This window comes from Bolinopsis microptera, chromosome 9 (genome assembly GCF_026151205.1).
Source record: "Bolinopsis microptera isolate Bmic1 chromosome 9, MBARI_Bmic_1.0, whole genome shotgun sequence".
NCBI classification, from domain to species: Eukaryota; Metazoa; Ctenophora; class Tentaculata; order Lobata; family Bolinopsidae; genus Bolinopsis; species Bolinopsis microptera.
Window position 1 is genome coordinate 556,595 of NC_087080.1, and position 12,494 is coordinate 569,088.

The 12,494-nt window shown below is 40.0% G+C and overlaps 1 protein-coding gene across 5 annotated transcripts in view; it reads left to right on the plus strand.

The window, feature by feature from the left end:
- Positions 1 to 387: 387 nt before the first annotated feature.
- Positions 388 to 12,494, plus strand: part of LOC134820495 (atrial natriuretic peptide receptor 1-like) — a 31,779-nt gene continuing 19,672 nt past the window's right edge. For 2 of the 5 annotated variants that reach the window (XM_063830891.1, XM_063830894.1), the window contains exons 1-12: positions 388 to 461; positions 868 to 964; positions 3,309 to 3,495; positions 3,742 to 3,853; positions 4,243 to 4,441; positions 4,549 to 4,697; positions 5,363 to 5,568; positions 5,744 to 5,830; positions 6,220 to 6,363; positions 8,071 to 8,192; positions 8,424 to 8,511; positions 11,092 to 11,130. In XM_063830891.1, the coding sequence (XP_063686961.1) occupies positions 423 to 461; positions 868 to 964; positions 3,309 to 3,495; positions 3,742 to 3,853; positions 4,243 to 4,441; positions 4,549 to 4,697; positions 5,363 to 5,568; positions 5,744 to 5,830; positions 6,220 to 6,363; positions 8,071 to 8,192; positions 8,424 to 8,511; positions 11,092 to 11,130 (1,469 nt within the window). In that variant the 5' untranslated portion in view covers positions 388 to 422. The remainder of the gene's footprint in view (positions 462 to 867; positions 965 to 3,308; positions 3,496 to 3,741; positions 3,854 to 4,242; positions 4,442 to 4,548; positions 4,698 to 5,362; positions 5,569 to 5,743; positions 5,831 to 6,219; positions 6,364 to 8,070; positions 8,193 to 8,423; positions 8,512 to 11,091; positions 11,131 to 12,494) is intronic. The other 3 variants (XM_063830893.1, XM_063830895.1, XM_063830896.1) reach the window with 2 other exon arrangements.

Below are 12,494 nucleotides of genomic sequence, written 5' to 3' on the forward strand. Positions count from 1 at the left end.
CAGTTACTTTTGCAGCTACTTTTGCAGCTACTTTTGCAGCTACTTTTGCAGCTACTTTTGCAGCTACTTTTGCAGCTACTTTTGCGGCTACTTTTGCAGTTACTTTTGCAGCTACTTTAGCAACTACTTTTGCGGCTACTTTTGCAGCTACTTTTGCAGCTACTTTTGCAGCTACTTTCGCGGCTACTTTTGCAGCTACTTTTGCAGCTACTTTTGCAGCTACTTTTGCAGCTTACTGGGATTTTAAGCGGATTTTAAATAGTTATAACCCGATATTCTGGATATTTTGATTTACACTAAAATCTTTGAATATAAACTCTTGAGATCAAATCGGGGTTCCCAGTATAAATCGAGGTTTAGCTGATTTATTAATTAAATAACTTCAAAAGGGGATGGCGTGAGTGGCATGAGAAATAGAGACAATGTTTTACGGAAGCGGTCTTTTCCTTCTGAGCCTTATTGTGAGTAATACATTGCTACTAAAGTAACTATAGTTACTATAACAACCAGGGGCTGATTTGATCTTTTTGCCATTTGATGTGATGGAGTCCTTACTCATGATCATTTTACAACACTTGCAGTTTCTTCTGTGACAGGGTTCAGTTTTACCATGTTTAGCACCTAAGGCAAGCTGTTTAGATGTAACGAGGCGAGATCTAAGCGTAGATCCCGTTTTCAATTATATTAAAGATCTTACAGCAGATTTCCTGCTATGCCTTCTTCTGTAAAACACAACTTACTGTATACACACTGTAAAACACAACTTACTGTATACACAACTTGTTGATTACATAGGATTATAATAGTAGTAGCTATACAGTATAGTAGTAGTAAGGGTGCAATGTAATGACTGTTCCCTCCTTACAGGCGATATCGCACTGCTACCACAACCAGTTCGATAACAAGCAGTTCCACATATGGATGATAGAGGGCGCCAACAAGGACAACTCCTTCCATATGGATAGTAAGTGGTAACACCCTATTTTAACACGTGATGCCCAAATAAGGTAACACCCTATTTTAACACGTGATGCCCAAATAAGGTAACACCCTATTTTTTCCCGATCCATGACTCCTGTGTCGAAGGGGCACAAAAGAGTCAAAGACAAGGGTTAGCGAACGAGGTTTTTTTTTGTATATGGTAGCCTGTGTCTGTCGTCGTTGTCGTACGTACATACGTGCCCGCGTACACAGATGTCGCCCACGTTCCTTATAACTATTAACTGCGCAAAGTTATTTTGTGCGATATTCTAGATTCAAGTATTGTTGGTGCGCAGCGCTGAACTGATAAAGTGAATCGTTAATTTCACCATGTACGTATCCCACTAGACACTAATTGATAGCATATTATTTCAAGCTAGTATTACTTTTATGCACAAATCCGTGTCAGGTTGCATAAACAATAAACATATGGTTATATAGAAATCTACACGATTTTTAAAATCAAAATGAAATTAACTCGGCGGCGCTCGGCATATCTGCATGCTTATAAAAAGTAAAGCCTGGAGTCCCCTGGTTGCACGGAATATGATAAAATACGCCATCACAGATCGGGAAATTAAGCGGCCATTTCTTGTTATACCGTGCATTCTGACTTATAATTGGTTGGATTACTACCTGTTATATACATATAGATATCACCGCAGCCTTGAGGGCGGTACTAAATATTGCACGCGCGTGCGCGTGCAATATTTTATATCTCCACGAGGGCGCCAGCCCGAGGAGGAGATATTTTCGTATAGCACGGAGGGCCCAACGGGCCCGAGTGCTATACGATAGTTCCGCCCTCATGGCGAGGAATGATATCGTGTATATCCATGAGCGGGCGCTTCTCAAGTGTAGTTGTAATGCCACTAATTAGATGATCATTTACTAAGTTTTATAAATGTAAATATATCAACAATGTAATATATCCACAAGTGGGCGTTTATCACGAAGCTTCAGTTTCCAACAATCACAGCAAATTAATGTACAAGATTTCAGAAATTTTACGAGAAAATCATGTTGCTTTTAGTTTAAGATGTAGAACAGGCCAAAATGACTGACTATAGAACGAAAAACCGGCCGCTATCAAACAATGTTTCAGCTCATTGTTTCATGTACATATAATTTTATTGTAAACGATCAAAATATAGGCCCTCTCTCCCTCATCTCCTTATCTCCTTCTCACCCTCTCTCACTCTCTCCCTATCTTCCTTTCTCCTTCTCCCACTCTCCTTACCTCCCTCTCTCCCTCTATCACTCTCTCTTTATCTCCATCTCTCCTCGATCATCTCCCTCTCTCCTCCTATCCCTCTCTCCTCCTCTTCCTCTCTTTCTCTCCCTCTCTACTTCTCTACCTCTCTCCCTCCCTGGAACCAGAACAAGCACCGCCAGTCGCCACATAGCAGCTGCTACTACCACGTGAGTTGTCATTATCAGTTACCAGGGTAACCAGGGTTACCCGGGTAACCAGTTACTAGAGTTTCTGTAGCAGCTACTGAGTGACTGGACAATCAAAAGTAGTAACCCAGAGAGCTCGAGATCACAGTCTGATCATAGACATTGAATATGAAAGTTAAAGATCAAATTTATAACATCAATTTAAATGGCAGTTTCAAAACAAAAACAGGGCAAAATATCTTTCGGGAACACAATAGAATAACACGTAAAATGTCGGCCTAAATTTCAAGGTTTATCAACTGAAATAGTGAACTGAAAATGGTAAACACAAAACACAAAACAATTAACGATACTGGAAAATATCACCGGCTTAGACTTAACGTCTCCACGAATTTGGTAACCATAGTAACAGTGTGTCACGTGTTAATTATGAGCCAATCATGGCAACCTGCGTGATATAAGGTAAGCTCAGAGTTCAGAGTTGATCATGTACATTCTTTACATCCACATATTGCCGTGGGAACTATTAAAGTGTGCTGTGTAATGTGTAAGTGTGGATCAATAACACTGTTCAGTGTTTAGATTTCATGTCATCTGCTCACGAGATGTATCATCAGCCCTACCGGACACAAAAATTTATCGCTACTGGACAAATTTCATGCGGGTTATATTGGCTGTATTGTTACTTGTCACGTTAAGTGTCGTCTGCTCGCGTGCTGTATTTTAAGCGGGCTGGACGCGCACTGTGTCTTGTAACATCGGGCTGCGAGTGCTCAGATGACAAAATATAGCCCGCTGGTGGATATAGGTTGTTATACCGTGCATTGGTTTGTGTCAGGCGATACAGTAACTTAGCAGTTAGTAAACTTATATAATATATATAATATATATTACAAGTATAAACTATAATTTGCATCCCTCCTCAGACATTAACTTCGTGTGGTTGAACCCGGACCCGAATGCCCCTCAAGAAGATGATTTTGTCCCCGAACCTAAGGCGATTCAGGGGAAAGAGTTCAGGGTGAAATACGAGATGCAGTGGAAGGACCAGGAAGAACAAGACAATTTCTTTGAGGAGTTGATAACCAAGGGCTGGCTGGATGCAGTCACCACGTAAGTGCCTTATTAGGGCATCTCGTGGATTAAACAGGATTAAACATAAATGTATCCTTCTAAATATCATGATAAGATCACTTAAGTCGTTTCAATTCGAAATTTTATTTTTTTCAGTTTCTGTTGGTCCAGTATTAGCTGGTCCGGTTCTAATTAAGTAGATTATTGTGTGTAGTAGTACTAGTAGGACTACAGTAACTAGTAGTGAATAACACATAGTTATAATAATAATAACACTGTTTTCAGCGTCCCAGAAGCCAAGGAGTTTTGCAACAGAACGTGCGGCAATGCTGGCAGTGCTAATAAAGATAACTGCTGTATTCACCACATCAACATCCACTCCTGCCCACAAGCCGCGGTAATCTTGATAAAGGAGCAGTTCACACTGACTTCCCTGCTATTACTGCTATTCTGTGGGTGGGGTGGGGTGGGGTGGGGTGGGGTGGGGTGGGGTGGGGTGGGTACTATTTACATGTCTGGATAATAGCAGTGGGATCTTGTGTGAGATATGGCTCACTGTTTGGTGGGGTGGGGTGGGGTGGGGTGGGGTGGGGTGGGGTGGGGTGGGGTGGGGTACTATTAACATGTCTGGATAATAGCAGTGTGATCTTGTGTGAGATATGGCTCACTGTTTGGTGGGGTGGGGTGGGGTGGGGTGGGGTGGGGTGGGGTGGGGTACTATTAACATGTCTGGATAATAGCAGTGTGATCTTGTGTGAGATATGGCTCACTGTTTGTTATTTTCAGTTAGGAAGTGACATGTGCGGACCCTGGATACCTGACGGAGGTGTTTTCACTCACACCGCTTCTCTGGCATCGCCCATACAGCCCTGGACTACTAATGTTATCCTCACTGAGGAAGGACATAATTTTATCATTGCTCACATTAGAATTGGAGCGATACAGATGGCTTTGGGGCACAAAATCCTGGTTTATCCGAAACCAAGTAATGACCCCTTTGTTACCATAGAAACGGTGAAACTCTTCAATTCCTTTTAGATTGTAGAATTAAGCTTCTAACTTGCGGCAATTTGTAATCTCCCTATTCTTCAGATTGTGGCGATGGATTTTGTGCTGTAAACTCGGGTGAGACCTGTGAGAATTGTAAGCAGGACTGCTGCGCCGGCCTCTCCACGACTATTATCATCGTTATCATCGTGATCAGTTGTCTGCTTATACTAGCCCTCACCCTTATACCTGCTGTAAGTAGTTATCAGTTGTCTGCTTATACTAGCCCTCACCCTTATACCTGCTGTAAGTAGTTATCAGCTGTCTGCTTATACTAGCCCTCACCCTTATACCTGCTGTAAGTAGTTATCAGTTGTCTGCTTATACTAGCCCTCACCCTTATACCTGCTGTAAGTAGTTATCAGCTGTCTGCTTATACTAGCCCTCACCCTTATACCTGCTGTAAGTAGTTATCAGTTGTCTGCTTATACTAGCCCTCACCCTTATACCTGCTGTAAGTAGTTATCAGTTGTCTGCTTATACTAGCCCTCACCCTTATACCTGCTGTAAGTATCTCTCTCTCTCTCTCTCTCTCTCTCTCTCTCTCTCTCTCTCTCTCTCTCTCTCTCTCTCTCTCTCTCTCTCTCTCTCTCTCTCTCTCTCTCTCTCTCTCTCTCTCTCTCTCTCTCTCTCTCTCTCTCTCTCTCTCTCTCTCTCTCTCTCTCTCTCTCTCTCTCTCTCTCTCTCTCTCTCTCTCTCTCTCTCTCTCTCTCTCTCTCTCTCTCTCTCTCTCTCTCTCTCTCTCTCTCTCTCTCTCTCTCTCTCTCTCTCTCTCTCTCTTTTTTCACCCTCGCTGTTCTTCCCTCACTTCCCTTGTGTGTTACTACATTAACCGCGGTAACCATGGTAACTATTTCAGGTGTGGTACTACCAGAAGCAGAAGTTCCTATACGATGAAACTTGGATTGTAGACTGGGACAATATAAAACCCAGTACAGGTTACAAAGGGTTCGGGTCCGTGAGGAGCATCCAGAGTACCATGTTGTCCCAGACCAGTATGGGCCAGAATGGGGGCATCAACCCTCCCCCTGTTAGAGGCCAGATATTCTGCGAAACTGGAATCTTGTGAGTTTGAGTGAGGAACCTTGTCCTTCTCTATACTTCCTTCAACAAGAATACTTAATTATCCTCTTTTATTTCAGGGGATTTTGTTATTTTTGCTTTTTTGACATTAAGTTTTTATACATTTCATATACTACTCGCCCTCTTTTCACCCTCTTATTAAACCGTAACATTTCAGCGAAGGGAAAGTAGTGTCTATAAAGAAGATAGCTAAAATGCAATTCCAGCTGAACCGCTCCACGCGAATAGAAATAAGAAATGTCAGGTCAGTATTTCATCTAGCTGATACGAGCTGCACTATCTAGTTACTATAGCAACAACTATCTAGTTACTATAGCAACAACTTTCTAGTTACTATAGCAACAACTATCTAGTTACTATGGAAACACGCGTCAAGTTGCTATAACAAGTGCTATCTAGTTACTATGGAAACAACTTTCTAGTTTAATATAGCTATAATTATAGTTATTATAGCTACAATTATTCAAGCTATACTTCTTTCGAGATTATTTTTGTACCACTTTAAAATCAGCTGTTTATATTTTACTTTATTTTCCTATGAATTGCACAGGGCCTTGGACCACATGAACCTGTCCAAGTTTATGGGAATAATGACTGATATGGAGAACTTCTCTATAATAACTAATTGCTCAGGGCCCTGGACCACATGAACCTGTCCAAGTTTATGGGAATAGTGACTGATATCGAGAACTTCTCTATAATAACTGAGTACTGCAACAAAGGATCCCTCAATGACGTCCTCTTAAACGACGAGATCCCTTTAAATTGGGGATTCAGGTAATTTACATGAAAATATCATTACTTTATTATACTTTAAATTGGGGATTCAGGTAATTTACAGGAAAATATCATTACTTTATTATACTTTAAATTGGGGATTCAGGTAATTTACATGAAAATATCATTACTTTATTATACTTTAAATTGGGGATTCAGGTAATTTACATGAAAATATCATTACTTTATTATACTTTAAATTGGGGATTCAGGTAATTTACATGAAAATATCATTACTTTATTATGCTTTAAACTGGGGATTCAGGTAATTTACATGAAAATATCATTACTTTATTATACTTTAAATTGGGGATTCAGGTAATTTACATGAAAATATCATTACTTTATTATACTTTAAATTGGGGATTCAGGTAATTTACATGAAAATATCATTACTTTATTATACTTTAAATTGGGGATTCAGGTAATTTACATGAAAATATCATTACTTTATTATGCTTTAAACTGGGGATTCAGGTAATTTACATGAAAATATCATTACTTTATTATACTTTAAATTGGGGATTCAGGTAATTTACATGAAAATATCATTACTTTATTATACTTTAAACTGGGAATTCAGGTAATTTACATGAAAATATCATTACTTTATTATACTTTAAATTGGGGATTCAGGTAATTTACATGAAAATATCATTACTTTATTATACTTTAAACTGGGAATTCAGGTAATTTACATAAAAATATCATTACTTTATTATACTTTAAATTGGGGATTCAGGTAATTTACATAAAAATATCATTACTTTATTATACTTTAAATTGGGGATTCAGGTAATTTACATGAAAATATCATTACTTTATTAAACTTTAAATTGGGGATTCAGGTAATTTACATGAAAATATCATTACTTTATTATACTTTAAACTGGGGATTCAGGTAATTTACATAAAAATATCATTACTTTATTATACTTTAAATTGGGGATTCAGGTAATTTACATGAAAATATCATTACTTTATTATACTTTAAATTGGGGATTCAGGTAATTTACATGAAAATATCATTACTTTATTATACTTTAAACTGGGGATTAAGGTAATTTACATGAAAATATCATTACTTTATCATACTTTAAATTGGGGATTCAGGTAATTTACATAAAAATATCATTACTTTATTATACTTTAAATTGGGGATTCAGGTAATTTACATGAAAATATCATTACTTTATTATACTTTAAATTGGGGATTCAGGTAATTTACATGAAAATATCATTACTTTATTATACTTTAAATTGGGGATTCAGGTAATTTACAGGAAAATATCATTACTTTATTATACTTTAAACTGGGGATTCAGGTAATTTACATGAAAATATCATTACTTTATCATACTTTAAATTGGGGATTCAGGTAATTTACATGAAAATATCATTACTTTATTATACTTTAAATTGGGGATTCAGGTAATTTACAGGAAAATATCATTACTTTATTATAATCATTTATTTAGTTGGCGACAGTGCTGTGGTATGAACTATAGCTACTTAAAGTAAACCTGTTACAAGTTGCTCATGTTATTATTTAGCATAGTTACTTGTTGCAGATTACTTAGGTTATAGGTTATATAACTTATGTACTAAAGTTATGTACTAAAGTATTTACTAGTATGGTTATTTAAGTTACTATGGTTACTATGGTTACTATGGTTACTATAGTTACTAAAGATACTATCATCTCAGGTTATCATTTGCTCAAGACGTATGTCGGGGTATGGAGTATTTACACAACCATAAAATGTTCCATGGCCGGTTGAAGAGCAGCAACTGTATTATTGATGACAGATGGGTCTGCAAAATAACAGGCTAGTTTTTATTCGGCTCTTTTAGAACTTCAACTAATTGTGAGCGGACACTCTCTTTTTATCCCTGGTTATCATTTAGATGTATGTATATATTGTGTATACATAAATTATGTGTATTTTGTATATTACGTAACCCTTCCTCTCTGAACCGCCCTCTTCGCCGAAAGGCATGAAGTAAAATCAGATGTACAAATATGTACTTTGTTTCAATTAATGTGCGAATTGTCTCAGATTTCGGTTTACCGGACGTGAGAAGACCAGATGATGATCCTGAGCTTGGGGAACAGTTTGGTTCGATCAGAGAGAAAAGGATCAACAGGTTGGTAGATATAGCCACTATTTCTAGTAACCATGGTGACAACTAGTTACTAGTTACTATAGATACTATTTACAATGGTTACTGTAGTCACTAGTTACTTTGATTTCATGGTTATCCAAAGTGCCCAGTCTCAATCTTATCATATTATGATCTATCTGTTAAGAAAGAAATACCACTGATAAAGCTTTCATTAATGAAGCACACATTGTATAACCCTCTTTAAGTCTGTACATCACTAGTATGTGTTACTATGGTAGCTAGTTGTATGTGTAGAAAACTACTCGTATACTGTCTTACTGTTAGAGTAGTAGTAGTAGTAGTAGTAGTAGTAGTAGTAGTAGTAGTAGTAGTAGTAGTAGTAGTAGTAGTAGTAGTAGTAGTAGTAGTAGTAGTAGTAGTAGTAGTAGTAGTAGTAGTAGTAGTAGTAGTAGTAGTAGTAGTAGTAGTAGTAGTAGTAGTAGTAGTAGTAGCTCCGCGCTGTCTTAGTTTATCATATTATTAAGACTTAATACTAGGTAACCTACAGGAATGTCTTTACACATCTGCTTTGTCTGAACCAATCGCATCCCTTGAGCGTGCGTCACGCGTCATGTTACTATGGTAACACGTCATGTAACTAGGGCGACTATTTGATCGATACACAACGAGCGAATCACCAAAAAGTCACCCTCAGTTACCATTTGGAATGTAGTCTGTAGATTCGTAAGAGCTATAGTTTTAGTTCTCAAGCCGCCTTAGAGGCGTAATGACACTGTTAGAAGCGTAGTGACACTGTTAGAGGTGTAGTGACACTGTTAGAAGTGTAGTGACACTGTTAGAAGTGTAGTGACACTGTTAGAAGTGTAGTGACACTGTTAGAAGTGTAGTGACACTGTTAGAGGTGTAGTGACACTGTTAGAGGTGTAGTGACACTGTTAGAGGCGTAGTGACACTGTTAGAAGTGTAGTGACACTGTTAGAGGCGTAGTGACACTGTTAGAGGCGTAATGACACTGTTAGAGGCGTAGTGACACTGTTAGAGGCGTAATGACACTGTTAGAAGTGTAGTGACACTGTTAGAGGCGTAGTGACACTGTTAGAAGTGTAGTGACACTGTTAGAGGCGTAGTAACACTGTTAGAAGTGTAGTGACACTGTTAGAAGTGTAGTGACACTGTTAGAAGTGTAGTGACACTGTTAGAGGTGTAGTGACACTGTTAGAGGTGTAGTGACACTGTTAGAGGCGTAGTAACACTGTTAGAAGTGTAGTGACACTGTTAGAAGTGTAGTGACACTGTTAGAAGTGTAGTGACACTGTTAGAGGTGTAGTGACACTGTTAGAGGTGTAGTGACACTGTTAGAGGTGTAGTGACACTGTTAGAGGTGTAGTGACACTGTTAGAAGTGTAGTGACACTGTTAGAAGTGTAGTGACACTGTTAGTGGTGTAGTGACACTGTTAGAGGCGTAGTGACACTGTTAGTGGCGTAGTGACACTGTTAGAGGCGTAGTGACACTGTTAGAGGTGTAGTGACACTGTTAGAGGTGTAGTGACACTGTTAGAGGTGTAGTGACACTGTTAGAGGTGTAGTGACACTGTTAGAGGCGTAATGACACTGTTAGAAGTGTAGTGACACTGTTAGAAGTGTAGTGACACTGTTAGAAGTGTAGTGACACTGTTAGAAGTGTAGTGACACTGTTAGAAGTGTAGTGACACTGTTAGAAGTGTAGTGACACTGTTAGAGGTGTAGTGACACTGTTAGAGGTGTAGTGACACTGTTAGAAGGGTTACGTTTTGTTGTGTATCAGATCCAGTTAATGTAGAGACCTAGTAGTTATTATGGTTACTGTGGTTACTGTAGTTACTGTTGTTACTGTAGACTTGTAATAATGAACGTGGTAACCTGGCCTATGTAGTATGTAAGCTAGGTAACCCATGTAGTATGTAAGCTAGGTAACCTATGTAGTATGTAAGCTAGGTAACCTATGTAGTATGTAAGCTAGGTAACCTATGTAGTATGTAAGCTAGGTAACCTATGTAGTATGTAAGCTAGGTAACCTATGTAGTATGTAAGCTAGGTAACCTATGTAGTATGTAAGCTAGGTAACCTATGTAGTATGTAAGCTAGGTAACCTATGTAGTATGTAAGCTAGGTAACCTATGTAGTATGTAAGCTAGGTAACCTATGTAGTATGTAAGCTAGGTAACCTATGTAGTATGTAAGCTAGGTAACCTATGTAGTATGTAAGCTAGGTAACTAGGTAACTAGGTAACTAGGTAACCTCCCTTCAAGCATGTTACCCAAACAAGCATCAAATTTAGTTTAACTGAATTTTATTTGGATGTCAAAAAAGCGTATTTATCATAATATATTATGATCCTTTTGATCGTTTGAGAAATCAGAAAGTATATTTGTTTGTTTGAGAAAATAAAATATGGCAAGGCTTAAGATTCTTATACCATATCACTGGTAACTGGTAAGCATGGTCGTTAGTTACTATCTAACAAATTAATTAGTTGCTATGGTAACTATGTTTCATCACACGCAAGTACTGATAATGATTTGACCCCTGAGGTAATGTTGCTAACAGAGCTAAATTTAAGCAGGAAGGGTAGCAAGAAGGGACACAAATCAAGTCTAAAGTGAGTTTCTATAGTAACGCTGGTCACTTGGCCGCTTGATATGACCATGTGATCAGTGTGACTATGTTGTCTTGGGAAGTCTTCTGATCCTCTCTATTTGATAGTCAATCTTTACAATCACATTAAGAGATTAAGTATCACTCACTCACATTGTATTATAATTTGTCATAAAAGAGTGTCACCCTCACCTCTAAACCCCCCTCACCTCTAAACCCCCCTCACATCTAAACCCCCTCACCTCTAAACCCCCCTCACCTCTAAACCCCCCTCACATCTAAACCCCCTCACCTCTAAACCCCCCTCACCTCTAAACCCCCCTCACCTCTAAACCCCCCTCACCTCTAAACCCCCCTCACATCTAAACCCCCTCACCTCTAAACCCCCTCACCTCTTAACCCCCCTCACCTCTAAACCCCCTCACCTCTAAACCCCCCTCACCTCTAAACCCCCCTCACCTCTAAACCCCCTCACCTCTAAACCCCCCTCACCTCTAAACCCCCCTCAACTCTAAACCCCCCTCACCTCTAAACCCCCTCACCTCTAAACCCCCCTCACCTCTAAACCCCCCTCACCTCTAAACCCCCTCACCTCTAAACCCCCCTCACCTCTAAACCCCCCTCACCTCTAAACCCCCTCACCTCTAAACCCCCCTCACCTCTAAACCCCCCTCACCTCTAAACCCCCCTCACCTCTAAACCCCCCTCACCTCTAAACCCCCCTCACCTCTAAACCCCCCTCACCTCTAAACCCCCCTCACCTCTAAACCCACTCACCTCTAAACCCCCTCACCTCTAAACCCCCTCACCTCTAAACCCCCCTCACCTCTAAACCCCCCTCACCTCTAAACCCCCCTCACCTCTAAACCCCCCTCACATCTAAACCCCCCTCACCTCTAAACCCCCCTCACCTCTAAACCCCCCTCACCTCTAAACCCCCCTCACCTCTAAACCCCCCTCACATCTAAACCCCCCTCACCTCTAAACCCCCCTCACCTCTAAACCCCCCTCACCTCTAAACCCCCTCACCTCTAAACCCCCCTCACCTCTAAACCCCCCTCACCTCTAAACCCCCCTCACCTCTAAACCCCCCCTCACCTCTAAACCCCCCTCACCTCTAAACCCCCCTCACCTCTAAACCCCCCTCACCTCTAAACCCCCCTCACCTCTAAACCCCCCTCACCTCTAAACCCCCCTCACCTCTAAACCCCCCTCACCTCTAAACCCCCCTCACCTCTAAACCCCCTCACCTCTAAACCCCCTCACCTCTAAACCCCCCTCACCTCTAAACCCCCCTCACCTCTAAACCCCCCTCACCTCTAAACCCCCCTCACCTCTAAACCCCCCTCACCTCTAAACCCCACTCAC